We start from the raw sequence: 17378 nt of genomic DNA, 5'->3' as shown, positions 1-17378 counted from the left end.
GGAGCAGGGGAGAGAAAAACATGGCCATGGCATTGAGGCCTTGAAGCGACAGGGGCTTTGTGAAGGACAACATGGCGATGGGGGGCGGTGCCGACGGGCCTCTCTGTGATGAGAGTCTTTTCACAGACCTGTACTGAGCTCCGTGAGGATAAGAAACTCTGAGGAGACAGGCCTTGCACGGCCGACGCAGTCTTAGCTCCGGAAAACAAAGCGTTTACGAGATAGCCTAGTGCTGACCTGATGTTCTCTTGTCTTCAGGGTTCGGGCGCGCGTCGAGCACTAAAGGATAGCAAAGAGTTCTCGTTACAGTAAGTGCTCGTGGCGTGCCTTTACCACCTTTATTTTTTTGGTTTAATTGTTGGGATATACGGAAGTCTACCGGGATGTGCTACGGGGATGATCTCAAAAGTTGAACTCTCTCTTTCTGATGAATTAGTGGAGAAAACATAAAAATTCTGAGTAGCACTGTTTGTGGCCAATGTTTGGGCTCTTTAGCCCTGAGGTGTTAAGGGACTGACGTGGGACAGTTAGGCTACGAGACGTAAAAGTGAAGGGTGTTCTTTTTTTTCCCCCCAGATGTGGTTTAAATCAAAAGACCTTATGGGTGGGAGGATGGGACAAGACCCGTCCCAGTGTGGATCAAGCATTACGGCGATGCTCCAGGTGGGTATACGATGCTTCATGCAATTACGGGCAGGGGCACAGAATCTGGATGGGACTTGCTGCCTCAGATTGCGCTGGCCACTCCATGATGAACGTAAAACGACAAGCATATGCCTGAACTCAAAAGTGATGTCATCTTACTACTGAGAAGTGGGCCCCAAATACTCAAGGGCCTTGAATGGCTATTCTTAGGTACATATAATGCCTCCCTTTTCTGTCTCCAGCATCTCATCGCCAATCCTAAGGAATTCAGCTGCCTCCCAGGGTGAATGCAGGTAATTTTGCAAATGGGGGGGTTAGGGTGTAGTCTGTCTGGTGTTCCCCACAACCAGGAGAGCAAATGGTCAGTGGAGCAGTGTTGCCTTTTTGCTCCTTCCAGCTTGTTCCTCTTGGAATGATTTTCCTGGGGAGGGAGATGGCAGCCCAGCAAGCAGCACAGTTGGTTCTTGTGATGGTGTGCTCTTCCCTCACCCACATGTCACTGTCAGATGATTTGAGTGGTAATGCTGATTCTCCATGAGGTACGACATTTAATAGCATGTTAGAGTTCTGATGGCAGTTCCTGTTAATGAAGACATTTTATTCCATCCTAGTGTTTTGAAATAACCATTTGCTGCCCTTTTGCAGGTTGTCCTCATGGTGATGTATACATCTGTCTTACAGTAAGTTACTTTTTCCAATGTTGTAAGTTAGGTTATATGTGAGCCTTGATAACTCTCGGGGGGGGGGTTGTTGTAAAAGCCCTGATTGATCCGTGTAACTTTTTGGTTTCTTTTGTTCCTTATAGTGATGTTTCTTGATCTTTTATCTTTCCTTTTTTTTAATATTTACTTCTTTATTTGGCTGTGTCAGGTCCTAGTTGTGGCACGCAGGCTCTAGAGCCCTCGGGCTTAGTTGCCCCGCGGCATGTGGGATCTCAGTTCCCCTACCAGGGATCAAACCATTGTCCCCTGCATTGGAAGGCAGATTCTCAACACTGGACCACCAGGGAAGTCCCTTATTTTATCTTTCTTGATTTCCTAGATGCCTCTTGATCTGCTCAGGGTCAAACTCCTGGAGAGAGTTGAGAATCGTGAGTACTTGTAACCTTTCTGGTTGTAGCTTGTTTCCAGTGCCAGTGAGGAGAGCAAGCATTCTGTCTTACTCCTGTTCTAGCCCCAGAGCCAGTAATGGTGAACCCACTGGGGCTAACGGGGAGAGGGGATGAAAGCTTGTTCCATAAGGAAGTGTCTGAGGTGCAGCAAATGCCTGCGGATATCACTTGCTTAGCTTTTCTTGGTTTATCCATTAACCCTAGCTAGAATAATTCTGGCTATGTTGCTAATTACATGACGTTCTCATTCAGGAGCAGCTTGTTCCTTGTTCCTGTATTACTCCTGGAAAGCCTCCCGCGTTGAAAGGTTAGTTGATTAATGTCTGTATGGCATATATCACCAAGTAAGCAGTTTCTATGATGAATCAGACTAGCTCACTATGACTTAAATAATGAGAAGACCTGAACATCTGAGAAACTGGAGAAGACAGCAGTGGGATACTGTCTGTAAGGAACTTGTATCACTCACAGCTTCATCCTTCCCTAGGTACCATTGCCAGTTACCTGCTTGTTTGCTCAAAGGTGAGTGTTTTTCATATGCGTTGGTGCACACAGCGTATTGAGTAGGAAGAAATGCCTTTTTCGGCATGCCTGTATGATGACTTAACTGGAATCTCGTTCGGCTGACGATTTGCTGTTGAGACTCGGAAATCTGATTTTCTAGGAACCATAGCTTAGGTGGGAACAACTTTTAATGCAGGAATTAAGCTTACTGATTCAGTCTTGTTTTTGTTTTAGGTCCAACTCCTTGTCTGGAGCCTGAGAATGAATTGAGGTAAATCTGTCATCTGTGGCTACTATATAGAATTTGCCAGGGTTTCTTGTGGCACTTTGGATAGCTGTGCAGACATTACTTGTTTAATCCAAAGTTTGTCTTTGGCCATTTGTGAACCACCTGTGACAGATTTCCACTCACCAGTGATGAGTTCAGTACCGCCCCAGTCTGATCACTATGACTGAAAGGTATTTTCTGAGCTGTGAGTTTGCCTTGGAGTGAAAGGTGACAATAGTGGGAAGTTGGGTGGGCTTTATAGCCAATAGGAAGCTTTGTGGACTAGGTGGTGGTTTCTATCAAAATGTCTGTTGAGACCTACATAGATGTGCCTTTTGTCTCGGGGTGGTTTAGAGACTTAGTTCCCAATCGTTCTTTCGCAGGGGAAAGGAGTAAGCCATATTTCTGTTCAACTCCAGTCTGAAGTTAAGAGGTGAGTAAATGTAAGCACAAGGTGGGTCAAGTTAAAATTTCCCAGTGAAGAAATATTCACATGTCTTACTTCCTGTCCTAGTCCCAGAGCCTGTAAAGGTGAACCCACTGGGGCTGGCTGGGGGAGAAGAGGAAAGCTTGTTCCAGAAGGAACTGTCTGAGGGATCATAAGAATTTCTAAACAAGGCAAAGGAGGGAATAAATTACTGGTTGAAAATCGGTTGTGTTTTTTTTTTCCTTCAGGTCTGAAGAAAGAACAAAGCACACATAATGGTAAGTATCTATTCATGTACTTAACGTTACATATTTAATAGACTAACCATGATAAATAGAAAAGTATCTGGAAGCAGTCCTTTTAATGTTAGCTGGTTTAAAGGATAGCCCTTCTAAACCCATGTGGTATATACTTTTCCATATGGTAAGAAAACTCAACTTTTTTTATTTTTCTCTACAGGAGTCCAACTCTCAAAGGATGTCAAAAATGGAATTTTCTTATACAACCTACCTGTTCAAATTAGCATACAATCATTTTAGCCTTTCTAAATAAAACTTTTTATTTTTTTAAACCTTCACTGATTGCTGTGTTTGAGTGGGTCTAGCTGGACAGAAGGAAATAATCCCAGAAAGATTGTTACTGGCTTTACCCTGTTTAAGCTTGGCAGTTTGCCTGATGCTGAATTGTCTAACCCAGGGAACCATTCAGGGAGCCTCCTTACACCTTTAAGGAGTTTTTCCTTTTCTCTGTACTTAGCTGAGGAGTTCTATATGAATGTTTGCTGGGTTTGGGTGACCCTTTAACCTTTAGCTGTGCCCTAAAACTTTATACTAGACTTTTCTCAATAAAATACGTTTTGTGTCAGAAGTATAGTAAAGTAAAAGGCAATTTAACTGAAAGAAAATGCATTTTTGCTAATTCAGTCGTAGCCATACAGTAATAAGAATGGTCAACATAGTAATTATAGCCACAAGAATGAAAGGGTTGGTCCAAGTAAGAGAAGGCACACCGAGGAAGCCTGGGGAAGCACCTGTATTTAAAGGTGGGAGGAACAGCAGAGGACAGACCCAGAATGAGGCACTGCAAGCAGTAAGAGAGCCTGCAGTGCTGACCTGTAAACCTGAGGGAAGAGAGCACCATGAGAGGTGTTTGGTAGATAATGAAGCCTTCCTCAAGCAATGTTTTCACCGTGTGGCAAATAGGAATTCAAATTAAGGCCCGGCTACTTAAGAGATGAAAGAAATGAGTCTGGGACAATCTGGAGAAATGGGGGAGAGCTCCAAAATGAGGGGGACCCTCATAGTCCTTCCATACAGTAATGACTCAGTCTATGATATTTCTAGCCTGGACTTCTGCAACCTGCTCCTGAACTGATAACCAGTCAGACATTCAGACCTTGATTCCATGTTGTTCCTCTCCAGTCTCCCCACTTCAGTAAGTGTCAGCAGTGCCAACGTGTTGCTCCATCCCAAACCTAGCAGTGTATTTGCTGGGAGAGCCAAGGCCCTGCTCTTGCTTTTGCTGACTGATGTTTGGTTACATTCTAGAGGAAGAGGAGGAGGCAGAATGAGAGCCAACAAACAAGGTTATTTGAAATAGCAGAGTGGTTCTCAACCAGGGGTGATTTTGCCCCCTGGGGAACATTAAAAAATGTCTGGAGACACTTCTGGTTGTCACAGTGTTTTGTGGGGGGTGGTGGGTAGGCTATACTACTACCTAGTGGGTAGAGGCCAAGGATGCTGCTAAACACCCTACAATTAATAGGACAGCTCCCCAACTCCCCAAACAAAATGTCAATAGTGCTGAGTTTTCAGGCACCCTGAGATAAACGCCGGAAAGAATAGGAGTCGGGCTTCCCTGGTGGCGCAGTGGTTTTAAGAATCCTGCCAATGCAGGGGACACGGGTTCAAGTCCTGGTCCGGGATGCCACGGAGCAAGTAAGCCCGTGAGCCTAGAGCCCGTGCTCTGCAACAAGAGAAGCCACCACAATGAGAAGCCCGAGCACGGCAACGGCAACGAAAAGTAGCCCCTGCTCGCCGCAACTAGAGAAAGCCCGTGCGCCGAAACGAAGACCCAACGCAGCCAAAAAAAAAAGCTTGATCCCTGGTTGGGGAGCTATAATCTCACATGCCTCGCGGCCAAAAAAACAAAACATAAAACAAGCAATATTGTAACAAATTCAATAAAGACTTAAAAAAATGGTCCACATGGGCTTCCCATGGTGGCGCAGTGGTTGAGAGTCCACCTGCTGATGCAGGGGACACGGGTTCGTACCCCGGTCCGGGAAGATCCCACATGCCGCGGAGCGGCTGGGCCCGTGAGCCATGGCCGCTGAGCCTGCGCGTCCGGAGCCTGTGCTCCGCAACGGGAGAGGCCACAACAGTGAGAGGCCCGCGTACCGAAAAAAATAAAAAATAAAAAAATGAAAAATGGTCCACGTCAAAAATCTTTCCTTTTAAAATTTATTTATTTTTGGCTGCGTTGGGTTTTAATTGCTGCGTGTGGGCCTTCTCTAGTTGCGGCGAGCGGGGCTACTCTTCATTGTGGTGCGTGGGCTCCTCATGCAGTGGCTTCTCGTTGTGGAGCACGGGCTCTAGGCACGTGGGCTTCAGTAGTTGTGTCTCGGGCTCTAGAGCTCAGGCTCAGTAGTTGTGGCTCATGGGCTTAGTTGCTCCGCGGCATGTGGGATCTTCCCAGACCGGGGCTCGAACCTGTGTCCCCTGCATTGGCAGGCGGATTCTTAACCACTGCGCCACCAGGGAAGTCCACGTCAAAAAAATCTGTAAAAAAAAATTACATCACCTAACCTGCTGTGCCTCAGTTTCTCCATCTGTAAAAGAGGGAAGATTATAGTACTACTTATTCAATTAATGTTGTTAATACATATAAAGCACCTGGAATCGTGCATGAAACCATAGACTAGTCAGGCTGGGAATCAGTCATCACCAGGTGACGGATGGGAGGGAAAGCCAGGGCACCGGATAAGATCATTTCAGCAGAGAGTGTAAATAGGAGCAGACATTTTGAATTCCTAGGAGCCAGGGAGCTAATACTAATCAGCAAAGAGGGTAGGGTTGGTGATCAAGAGGTCAGCTGGGCCCTCTTTTCTGGCCCGACTCCAACCCAGAGTTGCCACACGGGGATGCAGGCCCAGAGGAGCCAGTCTTTAAGTCCGGGAGCCGAGGCTATCTCTCTGTGGGCCTGCCTCCAGGGCCTTCCAGGACCTCCAGATCCTGTTCCTCCAGTTGATGTGGCCTCTTTTTCGGTGTTTGGATGCCTTCAGACAGGTCCTCCTATCTTTTCGGGGCTGTGGTTGTTAACTTGTAGGTTAGTGAACAGGCTTTAGGGGGCTCTAAGAATCTCCTCGGAAACTGTATGCAAAATTGTATAAGGCAACTATGCATTTATTTGGGAAAAGCTTCAACAGATTCTCAGAAGGGTTGGGTGATACAATAAAAATTAAACACCTCTTCAGACTGACCAAGCATTTCTTCAACCTGCTTCATATTATGTTGGTTTTTAAGTTTATAACATCTTCCTCTCAAGAGCACCAAAAAAAAGTCTAAAATTGTTCAATTAATTTACAAATATGGGGGACTTCCCTGGCGGTCCAGTGGTTAAGACTACAAGCTTCCACTGTAGATGCGGCCAAAAAAAAAAAGAGTTAAAAGGGGGTTGTAAATTGGGAAGAGTTGTTGTTATAAACCTTTGAACACTACTTGACAATTTATACCATTTTCATGAAAATAAAACATTAACTTACAAAATTTAAATGCACCCACATGGAAAGAATATTCCCTTGGCCTTGCTTTGCTTGTTATCAAAGCCAGTGACTGTGACTTCTTCCACTTCTCTCCATCTCTGCCACCACAGCCACCCCAACCCCACCCCCTAAGCCAGTTTCATCTCTTGCCTGGAGGATCACAGGAGCCTTCTCTCACTTTTCCCCAGTAAACCTTAAACATCATGAAGGCAAGGTCCATGTCTGATTTTGCTCATCATTGTAGGGTATCTGCTCAAAAAGCATAAACAAATGGACAAATGGCCTCCCAGTGAATAAATAGATCTCCAAGTTCCTGTGGAGTCCTCACTATCAGCCTCCTGTACCCACGCAGCAAGAGGCGGGGGTCACAGTAGAAGAGAGTGACAGAGCTCTCCCCACTTGCCTTTGCTTCACAGGAGGACCTGACAGCTGAGACCCGACAGGGAAAAGCCCGCCAAGAGATCTGTGCACTCAGGATGCTTGGCTGCAGCCTGCCTGGACAGACTGAAGCCTGCTCCACCAGGGGGCTGTGGCCTACCCCAGGTTGGGTCTTGCAGAGTTTAGAGAAGGTTAGAATTGAAAGAAACTGAATTTTGCTTTTGTTTTTGCTTCTGTATTAGTTGTTTGTTTGTTTTGTTTTGTTTTTTATTGCTTGGTGGCTTAAAACAAAAAAATATATTATCTTACAGTTTTGGAGGTCAGAAGTCCTAAATGGGTCTCAATGGGCTAAAATCAAGGTGTGTTAACAGAGCTGCATTTCTTTCTAGAGGCTCCTGCCTTTTCTAGCTTCTAGAGGCCACCTCCATTCCTTGACTGATGACTCCCTTCCATCTTCAAAGCCAGTGACGGCTCATCAGATCATCACTCTGACACTGAGTCTCCTGTCTCCCTCTGTGATCTTTGTGATTACGTACATGGAGCCCACCAGATAATCCAGAATGATCTCTCCTTCTCAAAACGCTTAATTTAATCATATCTGCAAAGTACACTTTGCCTGCCATGTAAGGTAACATAATGAGAGATTCTACGAATTAGGATATGGGCATGTAGGGGCATTATTCTGCCTACCACATCTCCTTAATTTGGCCCCTCCCTGGAGATTCTGGATTTATTTTGGGAGCTTGTAGAAACTGCTTCTGTTTATTCACAGGGACACATTGTAAGAAACCATATTCTCTAAAATCATAGATTATCAGACTTTGCTAGTTGAAATCATATCAGTGAGAATAGAACATCCCACTCTTGCCTGAAGGATCTCAGCCAGGCCGGTCACTTTGACACATAAACAGCTGTAAAGCTCAGTTAAGGGGGTTTCGAACAGAACGTTCCGCGTTCAGATTAACACAGTGTCCAAGCAAACAGGACTTCAAGTCCCGTTCTCAGCCAGAGTCTGACATTAATCCCTTTCATACAGCTGGGCTATGCTGTGAGCCTCTAAAGTACCGCTTCTTTTAGATTTGACCTACATTGCCTCACCCCTACTCCCACCGCAGGTTCCTGGGTTTATGAATCAGGCGGCTCCGAAATGTCTTTCTCAGGCCATCTTTTCTCCGCTGTGGGGCCGACGGGTGATGGATGGTACAAAGGGCAAGATGTAAGTGGGGTGGGGGTGGATGTTACAAGCCGAGGAGGCGGGAGGGGCAGAAGGGAGCCGGGAGCCCCAGGATGAGAGGGGAACACAGGCTATAAGCCAACTTCCACTGTCACCTCTGGGCCGAGAGCAGCGTGTCCTCAGTTCTCACAACCACCGCTTAAATGCAGGTTATTAATTCCTCCATTTAAAAGAGGAGAAGACGGGAGCCTAAGCAACATGCCTCGAGTCACCAAATCAGGAACTGGCAAGCATGGATTCCAACTCGGTTCTTTGAACTCCGAAGTCTGTGCTCGGGAACCGCGGCCTTTCCAAGTAAATGTCCGGGAGAAGGGCCCCGCCCTGCATCTTCTTCCACAGACTAACGAACACCACCGCCCTGCCGCCCCCAGGGAGCGCCTAAAAGCCTTAAGGCTGGAGACGGACGCCACAGTCTCTGAGCAAAGGTACGACGCGGCCATTGATATCACGTCTAGTTATGTGGACCAATCCCCAGAAAGTGAAAGAGCAGAGGGGCGGGTTTATGCAAAACACACAGCGCTTGAGAAGGAAGGCGAAGCAGTAAAAACCTTATTTAAGGTCTATTTCCAAAAATTTAGTTATCATTATGAAGCAAAAATAATGAAGAATTGGTTTTAAGCAAGATCACACATTAAGAAAAGTCTAATGATGACGCCATAAAAGTCACCACAACCGTAAAAGCTATAGCAAGAGTAACGCTGGCCGGCAGTGAAACTTACCAGTATCGCTTCTCGGCCTTTTGGCTAAGATCAAGTGTAGTATCTGTTCTTATCAGTTTAATATCTGATACGTCCTCTATCCGAGGACAATATATTAAATGGATTTTTGGAATTAGGAGATGGAATAGGAGCTTGCTCCGTCCACTCCACGCATCGACCTGGTATTGCAGTACTTCCAGGAACGGTGCACTCCCCTTCGGGGGAAACTTTTGGTTGTCAAAAAAAAGAATATAATTATTCAAGTATTTTGCTGTTTAGAATACAGGAAAACTTCATCATGAAGGTTAAAGTTTCCTCATTTACTTGTTTTATCTAGTTGTTATGGGATCTATTTGCAAGTGGAAGTTTATGATTCGTATAGTTCTGTATTAAAAAACACATACGCTTCATTTAAGCTTGGGTTATGCGCTATTTTCCGTATGTCCGTTAGCTGCTGTGCAAAACATGAAATCGGTGATACTGTTTGAAGTCCCTTCGGCAAAAACTCTAAGTTCTCCGAAAAATACGAGAAAACCAACAAAATGTGCATAGTTACAAGAATTCTGAGCTGCTTGTTTTTTTTTTTTTTCTTCTGAGAACTCAAAAGTGTTCACGAGAGATTCTGTTTCGCGTGCCATGAAGTGTATCGCAGGAAACCTGTGTAGTCCCACCATCATGAGACAACTGCGATTATTCTTTTAACTGTTTTCGGTGTTTCCGTCATTGCAGTAGTATAAATCTACCGCCGCTGACGCGGGTTTGAGTCTTAATCCGCGCAGATCTCCCCACAAACATTTCGTTTTAACGCCGCAACTGTTGAATCGCGTCGCCTGTAGTTCGTACTCCATAGCAAGAGCAACTACGGCGATGAGAAGGCCGCACACCACCTTCACAACAAAGAATAATTCTCGCTCGCCGTCCGCGTGCAGGAGTGGAGATGCAACGCAATCAAAAATAAAGGAAGTATTTAAAAAGCCATCAGAAAGAATAGTAAGTACTCCAGTAAGTTCCGTACAAAATGGAGGAATCCGAGCACCGACTTTTGGTCTGGATTGAACTAGATTGAGAGTGTTCTTTTCTCGGTAATGCAAAGCCAAGAGCAAGGGTGAAGTGTTACTCTCCGCACTCCTACCGCCAGTTCTCTACCGGAGTCGAAAATAAAGATTGCTTCTCTCTTCAGGAGTCAAATCCGCCGGGCCACAGTGGGGTGCTTTATTCTTACAGACGTAGTTTAAAACAGCAAAATTTCTGAAAGGCTTTGATTTCAGGAAACAACACTTCTCCGTACGTCACTCCAGAAAGGGAGTCGTTGTTATTTTGTAAGTTGCATTTTATTCTGAGGAGAAGTGTTGTTAATTCTGCAGTTTTTTCACTGTGAGTTGATTTTTACGATCACCAAACCTCAACGTGAGGGAGAGCAATGCCCTACCTTACTTTTCCAAAAGGATATACGTATACGTAAGAGTGTCTCTTCGTTTTCCCAAACACTATTCGTGTTGTTTTCTCCTTCTTTAATTATTTTTCTTTTACGCTGCTTTGGGTTTTCATTGCTGCACGCAGGTTTTTATCCGTTGCTGCGAGCGGCAACTACTCTTCGTTGTGGTGCGGGGCCTTCGCATTGCGCAGGTTTCTTTTGTTGCTGAGCACGGGCTTCAGGCGGCGGACTTCAGTAGTGGTGGCACGCGGACTCTAGAGCGCAGACTCAATAGTTGCGGCACACGAGCTTAGTTGCTCCATAGCCGGTAGGAATTTTCCCGGCGTAGGGTTCAAACCTGTGTCCCTGCATTGACAGGCGGTTGTTTGATTACTGTGCCACCACAGAAGTCCCCTTTTTGTCTTTTCATACTCGAAGTTGAAGCCCTCCGCTTCACTAGCGTTTCAATCATTTCTGAAATGGTCTCTTACCTTGTCTGGTACAGGAAATATTACATGATGCTTTGGGGTAGGGAAACGGACTACGGATGCCTAGACCCGGCATCGCGGTTCAGTTAGGATACGCTTCACTCGAAGTGTAAAATGGTCAAGTTACTGTTCAGATCTCCACAAGAAACATCTCCAGGTTTCTGGAGATGTAAAAGCGAAAGCAACTGGCGCGCAAAGGGATTTTTTTGTTTTTTTAACTGTTGCGGTTTAACTCCCGGAAACCGCATTCCACTGGGTCGGACTCCGCGCGCGCTGGTGACGCAGCTGCTGCGCCGGAAGTGCGAGCCGTAGGTTCCGGGACTCAGCTATGGCTGCTGCGGCAGCACGCTGGAATCACGTGTGGGTCGGCACCGACACCGGCATCCTGAAAGGTGGGGGGCGGGGGCGGGGGCGGGAACCAGGGGCGGGGGTCGCCGTTTGGGGTCGCCGTTTGGGGACATTGGCGCGACTAACCTCCGTGTTCCACAGGCGTGAATCTTCAGCGCAAACAAGCTACCAACTTCACGCCGTCGGGACAGCCGCGGCGCGAGGAGGCGGTGAGCGCCCTGTGTTGGGGCGCGGGCGGCGAGACTCAGGTGCGCAGCCGCTGGCAGGCGGAGCGAGGGGCCTGGGGCACGGCTGCTTCCCTCTTCTCGCCATTCTGCCCTCCTCTGCTCGCAGATCCTGGTGGGCTGTGCGGATGGGACAGTGAAGCACTTCAGCACCGAGGAGGGCAGGTTCCAGGGTCAGAGGCACTGCTCCGGAGGGGAGGGCATATTCCGAGGCCTCGCCCAAGTCGACGGGTAAGACCGAGCCCCTTGCTGAAACGCTCAGGTCGTAGGGAGAGCTTTGAGGTTCCCGTAGGACGGCCGAATAATGGCGATCAACCTTGAGGTGACACGGGCCGGGTCTGCGTGACAGGGGCCTTTGTCCTGCCGAAGTTCATTCATTCCTATAGCAGACATTAACTGAACACCTACTGGGTTGTATATAGGCATTGGGCGAAATGCAAGGGATTCAGGTCAACCAGACACAGTACCTGCCTTCATACAGTTTGCAGCCTCCAGGGTTTTTCTTTTGGCTCCATAATCTTTTGGATGACCCTGAGCCCGTCATTTAATAGTTTCGAGTGTTTTTCAGTGGGGGCTAACAACCACCAACAAGGTCGTGAAGCTCCCAAAGTAAAAGATAGGAAAGTGCTAGGTTGCAGGCCTAGCTTCCTTCCGAAGATGAAGAGAGAGGCTGTGAGCAGACTGTGTAGGTTTGGTGATGTTAATTCTGACAGGTGAGGTGGAGAAGGCTTTGTGGGGGTGAGAAGTTGGAACTGGCCCTTGAAGCATGGGTAGAATTTTGAAATGTGGAGAAAGGAATAAGGGCATTCTAGAAAGAAGCTCCTGCCTGAGCAGAGGCCAAGGATTGGTGTTAGGCTACAGGGTACATCACAAGGACGATAAATAGCATTTGAAGGTTGAAGCTGAGGCAACGTTTTTCCTTTTTATTTTTTTTCCTATTATTTGTGAGGAAGCATTTTAATATGAGATAGGCAAGGTAGGTTGGGACTAAAGGTAAAGGGCTTTAAGTGCCAGGCCGAGAGATCTGCACTTCTGTAGGTGGTGGGGAGTTACTGGTTTTTGAGCAGGAAATGCTGCGGTCAGAGCTATGAGCTTGCAGGAATGTGGAGGATGGATTGGAGAGAAAGCAGTTGGGAGACTTGCCACAGCCCAGGCAAGCCTAGAGCCTGAACCGAGTTGGGAGGGGTGGGCAGATATGAGAAAGAGTATAAGCTTGAACTGTACCGATACTGGGGAGAGACTTGCTTGGGCTTCATGGGACGCATACTTTGAGGGAGAGATTGGAACCCCGAACAGGGAACTTGAGAGAAGAAGCTGGTGTTTGGTTTTGGCCGAACACTAAATCCAGAACAGTCCCATTTCAATCCTTTCAGAGCTACTGATCCTGACCTCTGGTGACTGACTCAAGGTTCAGAAAGACTAGCAGGGCCAGGTGCCCCAGACGTAGCTGTGGAATAGCAAAGGCTGTCTGTTTTGGAGTATCAGACTTGATTTCCAGCTCTGGTGCTGACATTTATAGCTGAGTGGCAAATCTTTTAATTTCTCAGAGCTTCAGCTTCCTCACTTATGAGACTGGCAAACCCTTACCTTGTTGAGGAAATTAAGTAAGAGCCATCAAGCCCTGCCCAGACCCGAGTAACCTAGAGGCTTCCTTAAGAGCAGGACTGGTATGGGACCTCCCTGGTGGCACAGTGGATAGGACTTGATGCTCACAGGATGTTCAGGCCTGTGTGCAGGAGGCCAGGGTTCAATCCCTGGTCGGGGAGCTAGACCCCACGTGCATGCCTCAACTGGCAGTTCACATGCCTCAACTAAGGAGCCTGCGAACTGCAACTAAGGAGCCCGCCTGCTGCAACTAAGACCCGGGGCAACCAAATAAATAAATATTTTTTAAAAAAGGAACAGGGCTGGTAGGAGGGAGTCTAGTTCATATGAATTTGGGCGTGGGTCGACTGGGGCCAGAGAACAACCCTGCTCCTTTTTTTAACCCTGAGTCTATCCTCCGTTTGCCGGCAGCACCCTCATCACATGTGTGGATTCTGGGATTCTTCGAGTCTGGCATGACAATGACAAGGAGGCATCCTCTGACCCTGTGAGGCTCCCCTGGCCTGATCCTGATGGTTGGGGGAGGTGGGGCCCAGGGTAGGAGCCAGATGAAGGCTTTGCGGGAGGGAGGAGGGTAAAGATCTGGAACCGACTCTCATCTCCCCTCTCATCTTCCATTCTTTTCAGCTCTTGGAACTGAGAGTGGGCCCTGGGGTGTGTAGGATGCGCCAAGACCCAGCGCGCCCCCACATGGTTGCCACAGGTGGGAAGGAGAATGCTCTGAAGGTGTGGGACCTGCAAGGCTCTGAGGAGCCTGTGTTCAGGGCCAAGAACGTGAGTGATGGGGGGTGGGGAGGTGATGGGGGGCAGGGAGGGGCTGGTTCCGAGGTCCAGGGAGTCTGAGGCCACTATGTCAGAGACCAGCTGGGCTTTAGGGGACAATGGTAGAAGGCAGGAGGAAGGGGCACACTGAGCCCTCCACAGCCCTGTCCCCCATCTACCCACCCTACCAGGTACGGAATGATTGGCTCGACCTGCGGGTTCCCATCTGGGACCAGGACATACAGTTCCTCCCTGAGTCACAGAAGCTCGTCACCTGTACAGGGTACCACCAGGTGAGGCACCACCCCACCCCTATCTCTTTCTGGGCTTAAGCAGCCTCCTGGAGAAACAGCCTTGCTGTGCAGGCTCGGTCCCCACCATTCGGCACAGCCGCCCTGCTTGCCATCCTTCTTCCATCCCTGAGCTCCCAGAAGAGGGACGACTTCCCCCGTCTGTTCCAGCCCAATGGCTGAGCCGGTGATCTTCTCTTACTACATTCTAGGAAGGAGTTCCCTGAACTGTGATTCTTCCTTTTCCTCCCACCTGGAAGAGAAAAGAAGGGAGTGTCCCCTTCATAGTAGAATCACATGGTTCAGGTGTCATGAGAAGACGTGAGCTGGGTATCAAGAGAACTGAGTTCTGGTCCTGATGCAGCCTCTGATTTGCTTTCGGACCCAAGCCTGACCCTCTACTAACTGGCCTCAGCTCCTCAGCTTTACAGGAAAGGTCCACATGGGGATCTTTTCAGTGGGTCTCTCTCTCTCTCTTTCCTTTTTTGACTGCCCTGCGCTGCATGCGGGATCTTAATTCCCCGACCAGGGATCAAACCTGTGTCCCCTACAGCGGAAGCACAGAGTCCTAACCACTGACTGCCAGGGAATTCCCAGCTGGTCTTATGTGAAGTTCTAAGACCCAGGCAGGCCTGGGTGGCTGTATTTGCCCTGTTTCCTTTGCTCCTACATATTGAAGTCTGCTATTGGTGAGACGCCTCTGCTCAGAACACATATGAGGGCTTCCCCTCTCTTCCCTGTTGAGACTTAACGTCTTTCTCTGCTTGAAATTCAGCAACTCTTGACAGTTGGACTGACTTGCTTTTCCATCCCAAGAGGGGAGTACGGGGGGATGGAATGCTCATGCATGCAGACCATGGGAATGCTGCCGCCTCCAGGCTGGGGGACCTCTCTCCTCAGCCCTGTATGTTCATGCTCCTTAGCAGCTGTCTCTCCTCTACCCCCCAACACACAGAGAAGAGGAGTGCATTTCAAATGGGAGTTTCTCTGAAAGAGTGGGTTGTAAACAAAGCAATATATGAGGAGGGAATGAAGATGTGGAGGAGCCGGAGGGCATCTGTGGAGTGCGGGTACTGTTGGTGATGCTTCAGCCTTCCTCCAGGTCCGTGTCTATGATCCAGCCTCCCCCCAGCGCAGGCCGGTCCTCGAGGCCACCTACGGAGAGTACCCACTGACAGCCATGACCCTCACTCCTGGGGGCAAGTGAGTGTTTAGAGGGCAAAGTGGGGCTTGGGAAGGACTCCAGGGGGCCCCTGCTGACCCCATGTGCCTCTGATCTCCTCAGTTCGGTGATTGTGGGGAACACTCATGGGCAGCTGGCAGAAATTGACCTTCGGCAGGGTGAGTGGACTAGGGAGCCTTGCGGAAGGGGAAGGGGTGGGGAGGAAGGGCAGGATTCCCTCGGACGGGGTGCAGTGGAGCTGTTGAGCCCTCTTTCAGGTGCCAGATTGCCCGGGTTCAAATCCTGGTTCTGCCATAAGCTGTGTGACCTTAGACAAATTACTATGTCAATTCCGTGCCTTAGTTCCTTCACGTGAAAAATGCAGATATTAATGGTAATTGCCATCTCAGCATTATGTTAAACGAGGATTAAATGTTGAAACATAAAGTGATATGAACAGTAAACACTCAATAAATGGTTGTTGGCTGGCCAGCTAGCACTGATTCCTACCGCCTTCTCTAGGGCGCCTACTGGTCTGTCTGAAGGGGCTGGCGGGCAGCGTCCGAGGGTTGCAGTGCCACCCTTCAAAGCCCCTTCTAGCCTCCTGTGGCTTGGACAGAGTCTTGAGGGTACACAGGATCCGGAATCCACGGGGCCTGGACCATAAGGTGAGAGCCTGCTGCCTCCTGTTCCCCGGATTCATGTTTCTATTTCTGCAGGCTTGGCCCGTTAAGGTCCCTCATCTTTTGCAGGTTTACCTCAAATCTCAACTGAACTGCCTCCTGCTGTCAGGCAGGGATAACTGGGAGGTAAGCAGTTGGGTCTGGGAATGTGGGAGCTAAGGGCACAGGTGTGAGGACTTCCCTGTGAAGAGGAAAGGGAAGCAGCTGGAACTCAGACCTGGGACTGTCCATCCATCTGCCAAGTGTAGTCCTAAAAGAGTTACTGCCAAGGGTGAGATAGGCACATGGATGGACATGGTTTCCAGGAGCAGGAAATAAAAGGGGTGGTGCCTGGAGGAATTATTCCCCTTCCCTGTGGGTCTGACTCCTAAGCTCTTCTCCCACTCACCAGGATGAACCCCACGAGCCTCAAGAGCCCAACAAGGTGCCCTCAGAAGACACAGAGACAGATGAACTCTGGGCTTCCTTGGAGGCAGCTGCCAAGCGGAAACTCCCCGGTTTGGAGCAGTCCCAAGGCGCCCTCCAAACCAGACAGAGAAAGAAGAAGAGGCCTGGGTCCACCAGCTCCTGAAGAGCTTGTGCTCACGTTGTAAATAAACCGCTTAATACGTACCACGACCCTGAGCCTTTTGTGTTGGCAGAAAGGAAAGAGTGGCGGCTGCTCCCTGAGCTGGGGTGATGGGGCTATCTGCTGTCACAAAAGCAGGGCCGGGAGTCGGCGGGCTGGCGTGGGTGGAACCGAGTGCGGGGGCCGCGCGTGGGGCCATGGGCTGCTGCCAAGGCAAGGACTTTCAGACTTCGGGTGAGCAGGCCAAGGAGGCCGGGTCACAGGAAGTTCAGGAAGGTGGGACCGGAGACACACAAGGGTGCCCAGGGAGCCGGGAGTGCGGGATGGACCACCCGGAGGTTGGACTGGGGAGGATAGAGCTCAGCGGCCTCGCATCCTCGCAGGCAAAGAAGGGATCGATGCAGACTCGGCGGAAAACCGGAATCTCAGGTCGCACGAAAGGCTTCTGATCACTGTGCTGTGGCGGCGGCTCTCCCTGTTCAGCCGTCGGGGCTCCTCGCGGTCAAACAAGAGGCAATCAGTCCAAAATCCAAAGCAGGCGTGTACGTTCCAGGAGTGCAACCGGGAGGGGATCCAGGAGGAGCCGGAGAAGGGGTGACCCCAGCCCTGTTCTCAGTCCGCCCCAGCCTCCCTCCAGAGAATAAAGTTTCTAACTTGTACCTGCCTGAGAGCTTGTGCCTCCAAGGCTCGCTTTGCGCACACAGGGCGCGGGCACCACCAGGGCTGCGGGCTCTTTAAGGCTCCTCCCCCGAGGCTGGCCCATTCCCTTGGGCCCCAGGCTCCCGTTCCTTGGGGGCGGGGCCACG

At 49.1% G+C, this 17378-nt stretch overlaps 1 protein-coding gene across 2 annotated transcripts; it reads left to right on the top strand.

The window, feature by feature from the left end:
- The first annotated feature begins 8743 nt into the window (after positions 1 to 8743).
- Positions 8744 to 16616, top strand: WDR74 (WD repeat domain 74). Of its 2 annotated transcripts, none has more exons than XM_082661119.1 (11): positions 8744 to 8755; positions 11420 to 11526; positions 11612 to 11733; positions 13519 to 13594; positions 13735 to 13881; positions 14061 to 14162; positions 15262 to 15362; positions 15445 to 15500; positions 15844 to 15989; positions 16074 to 16130; positions 16396 to 16616. In XM_082661119.1, exons 5-11 carry the CDS (start codon positions 13771 to 13773, stop codon positions 16573 to 16575), a joined length of 753 nt encoding a protein of 250 aa, XP_082517245.1. In that variant the 5' UTR covers positions 8744 to 8755; positions 11420 to 11526; positions 11612 to 11733; positions 13519 to 13594; positions 13735 to 13770; the 3' UTR covers positions 16576 to 16616. The 2 variants fall into 2 exon arrangements, with proteins under 2 accessions (XP_082517245.1, XP_082517244.1); XM_082661118.1 differs by lacking the exon at positions 8744 to 8755 and adding an exon at positions 11242 to 11322.
- Positions 16617 to 17378: the final 762 nt, after the last annotated feature.

The sequence above is a fragment of the Grampus griseus genome (genome assembly GCF_964374135.1).
Source record: "Grampus griseus genome assembly, chromosome: 8".
NCBI lineage: Eukaryota > Metazoa > Chordata > Mammalia > Artiodactyla > Delphinidae > Grampus > Grampus griseus.
This window is presented reverse-complemented; position numbering and strand designations above follow the sequence as displayed.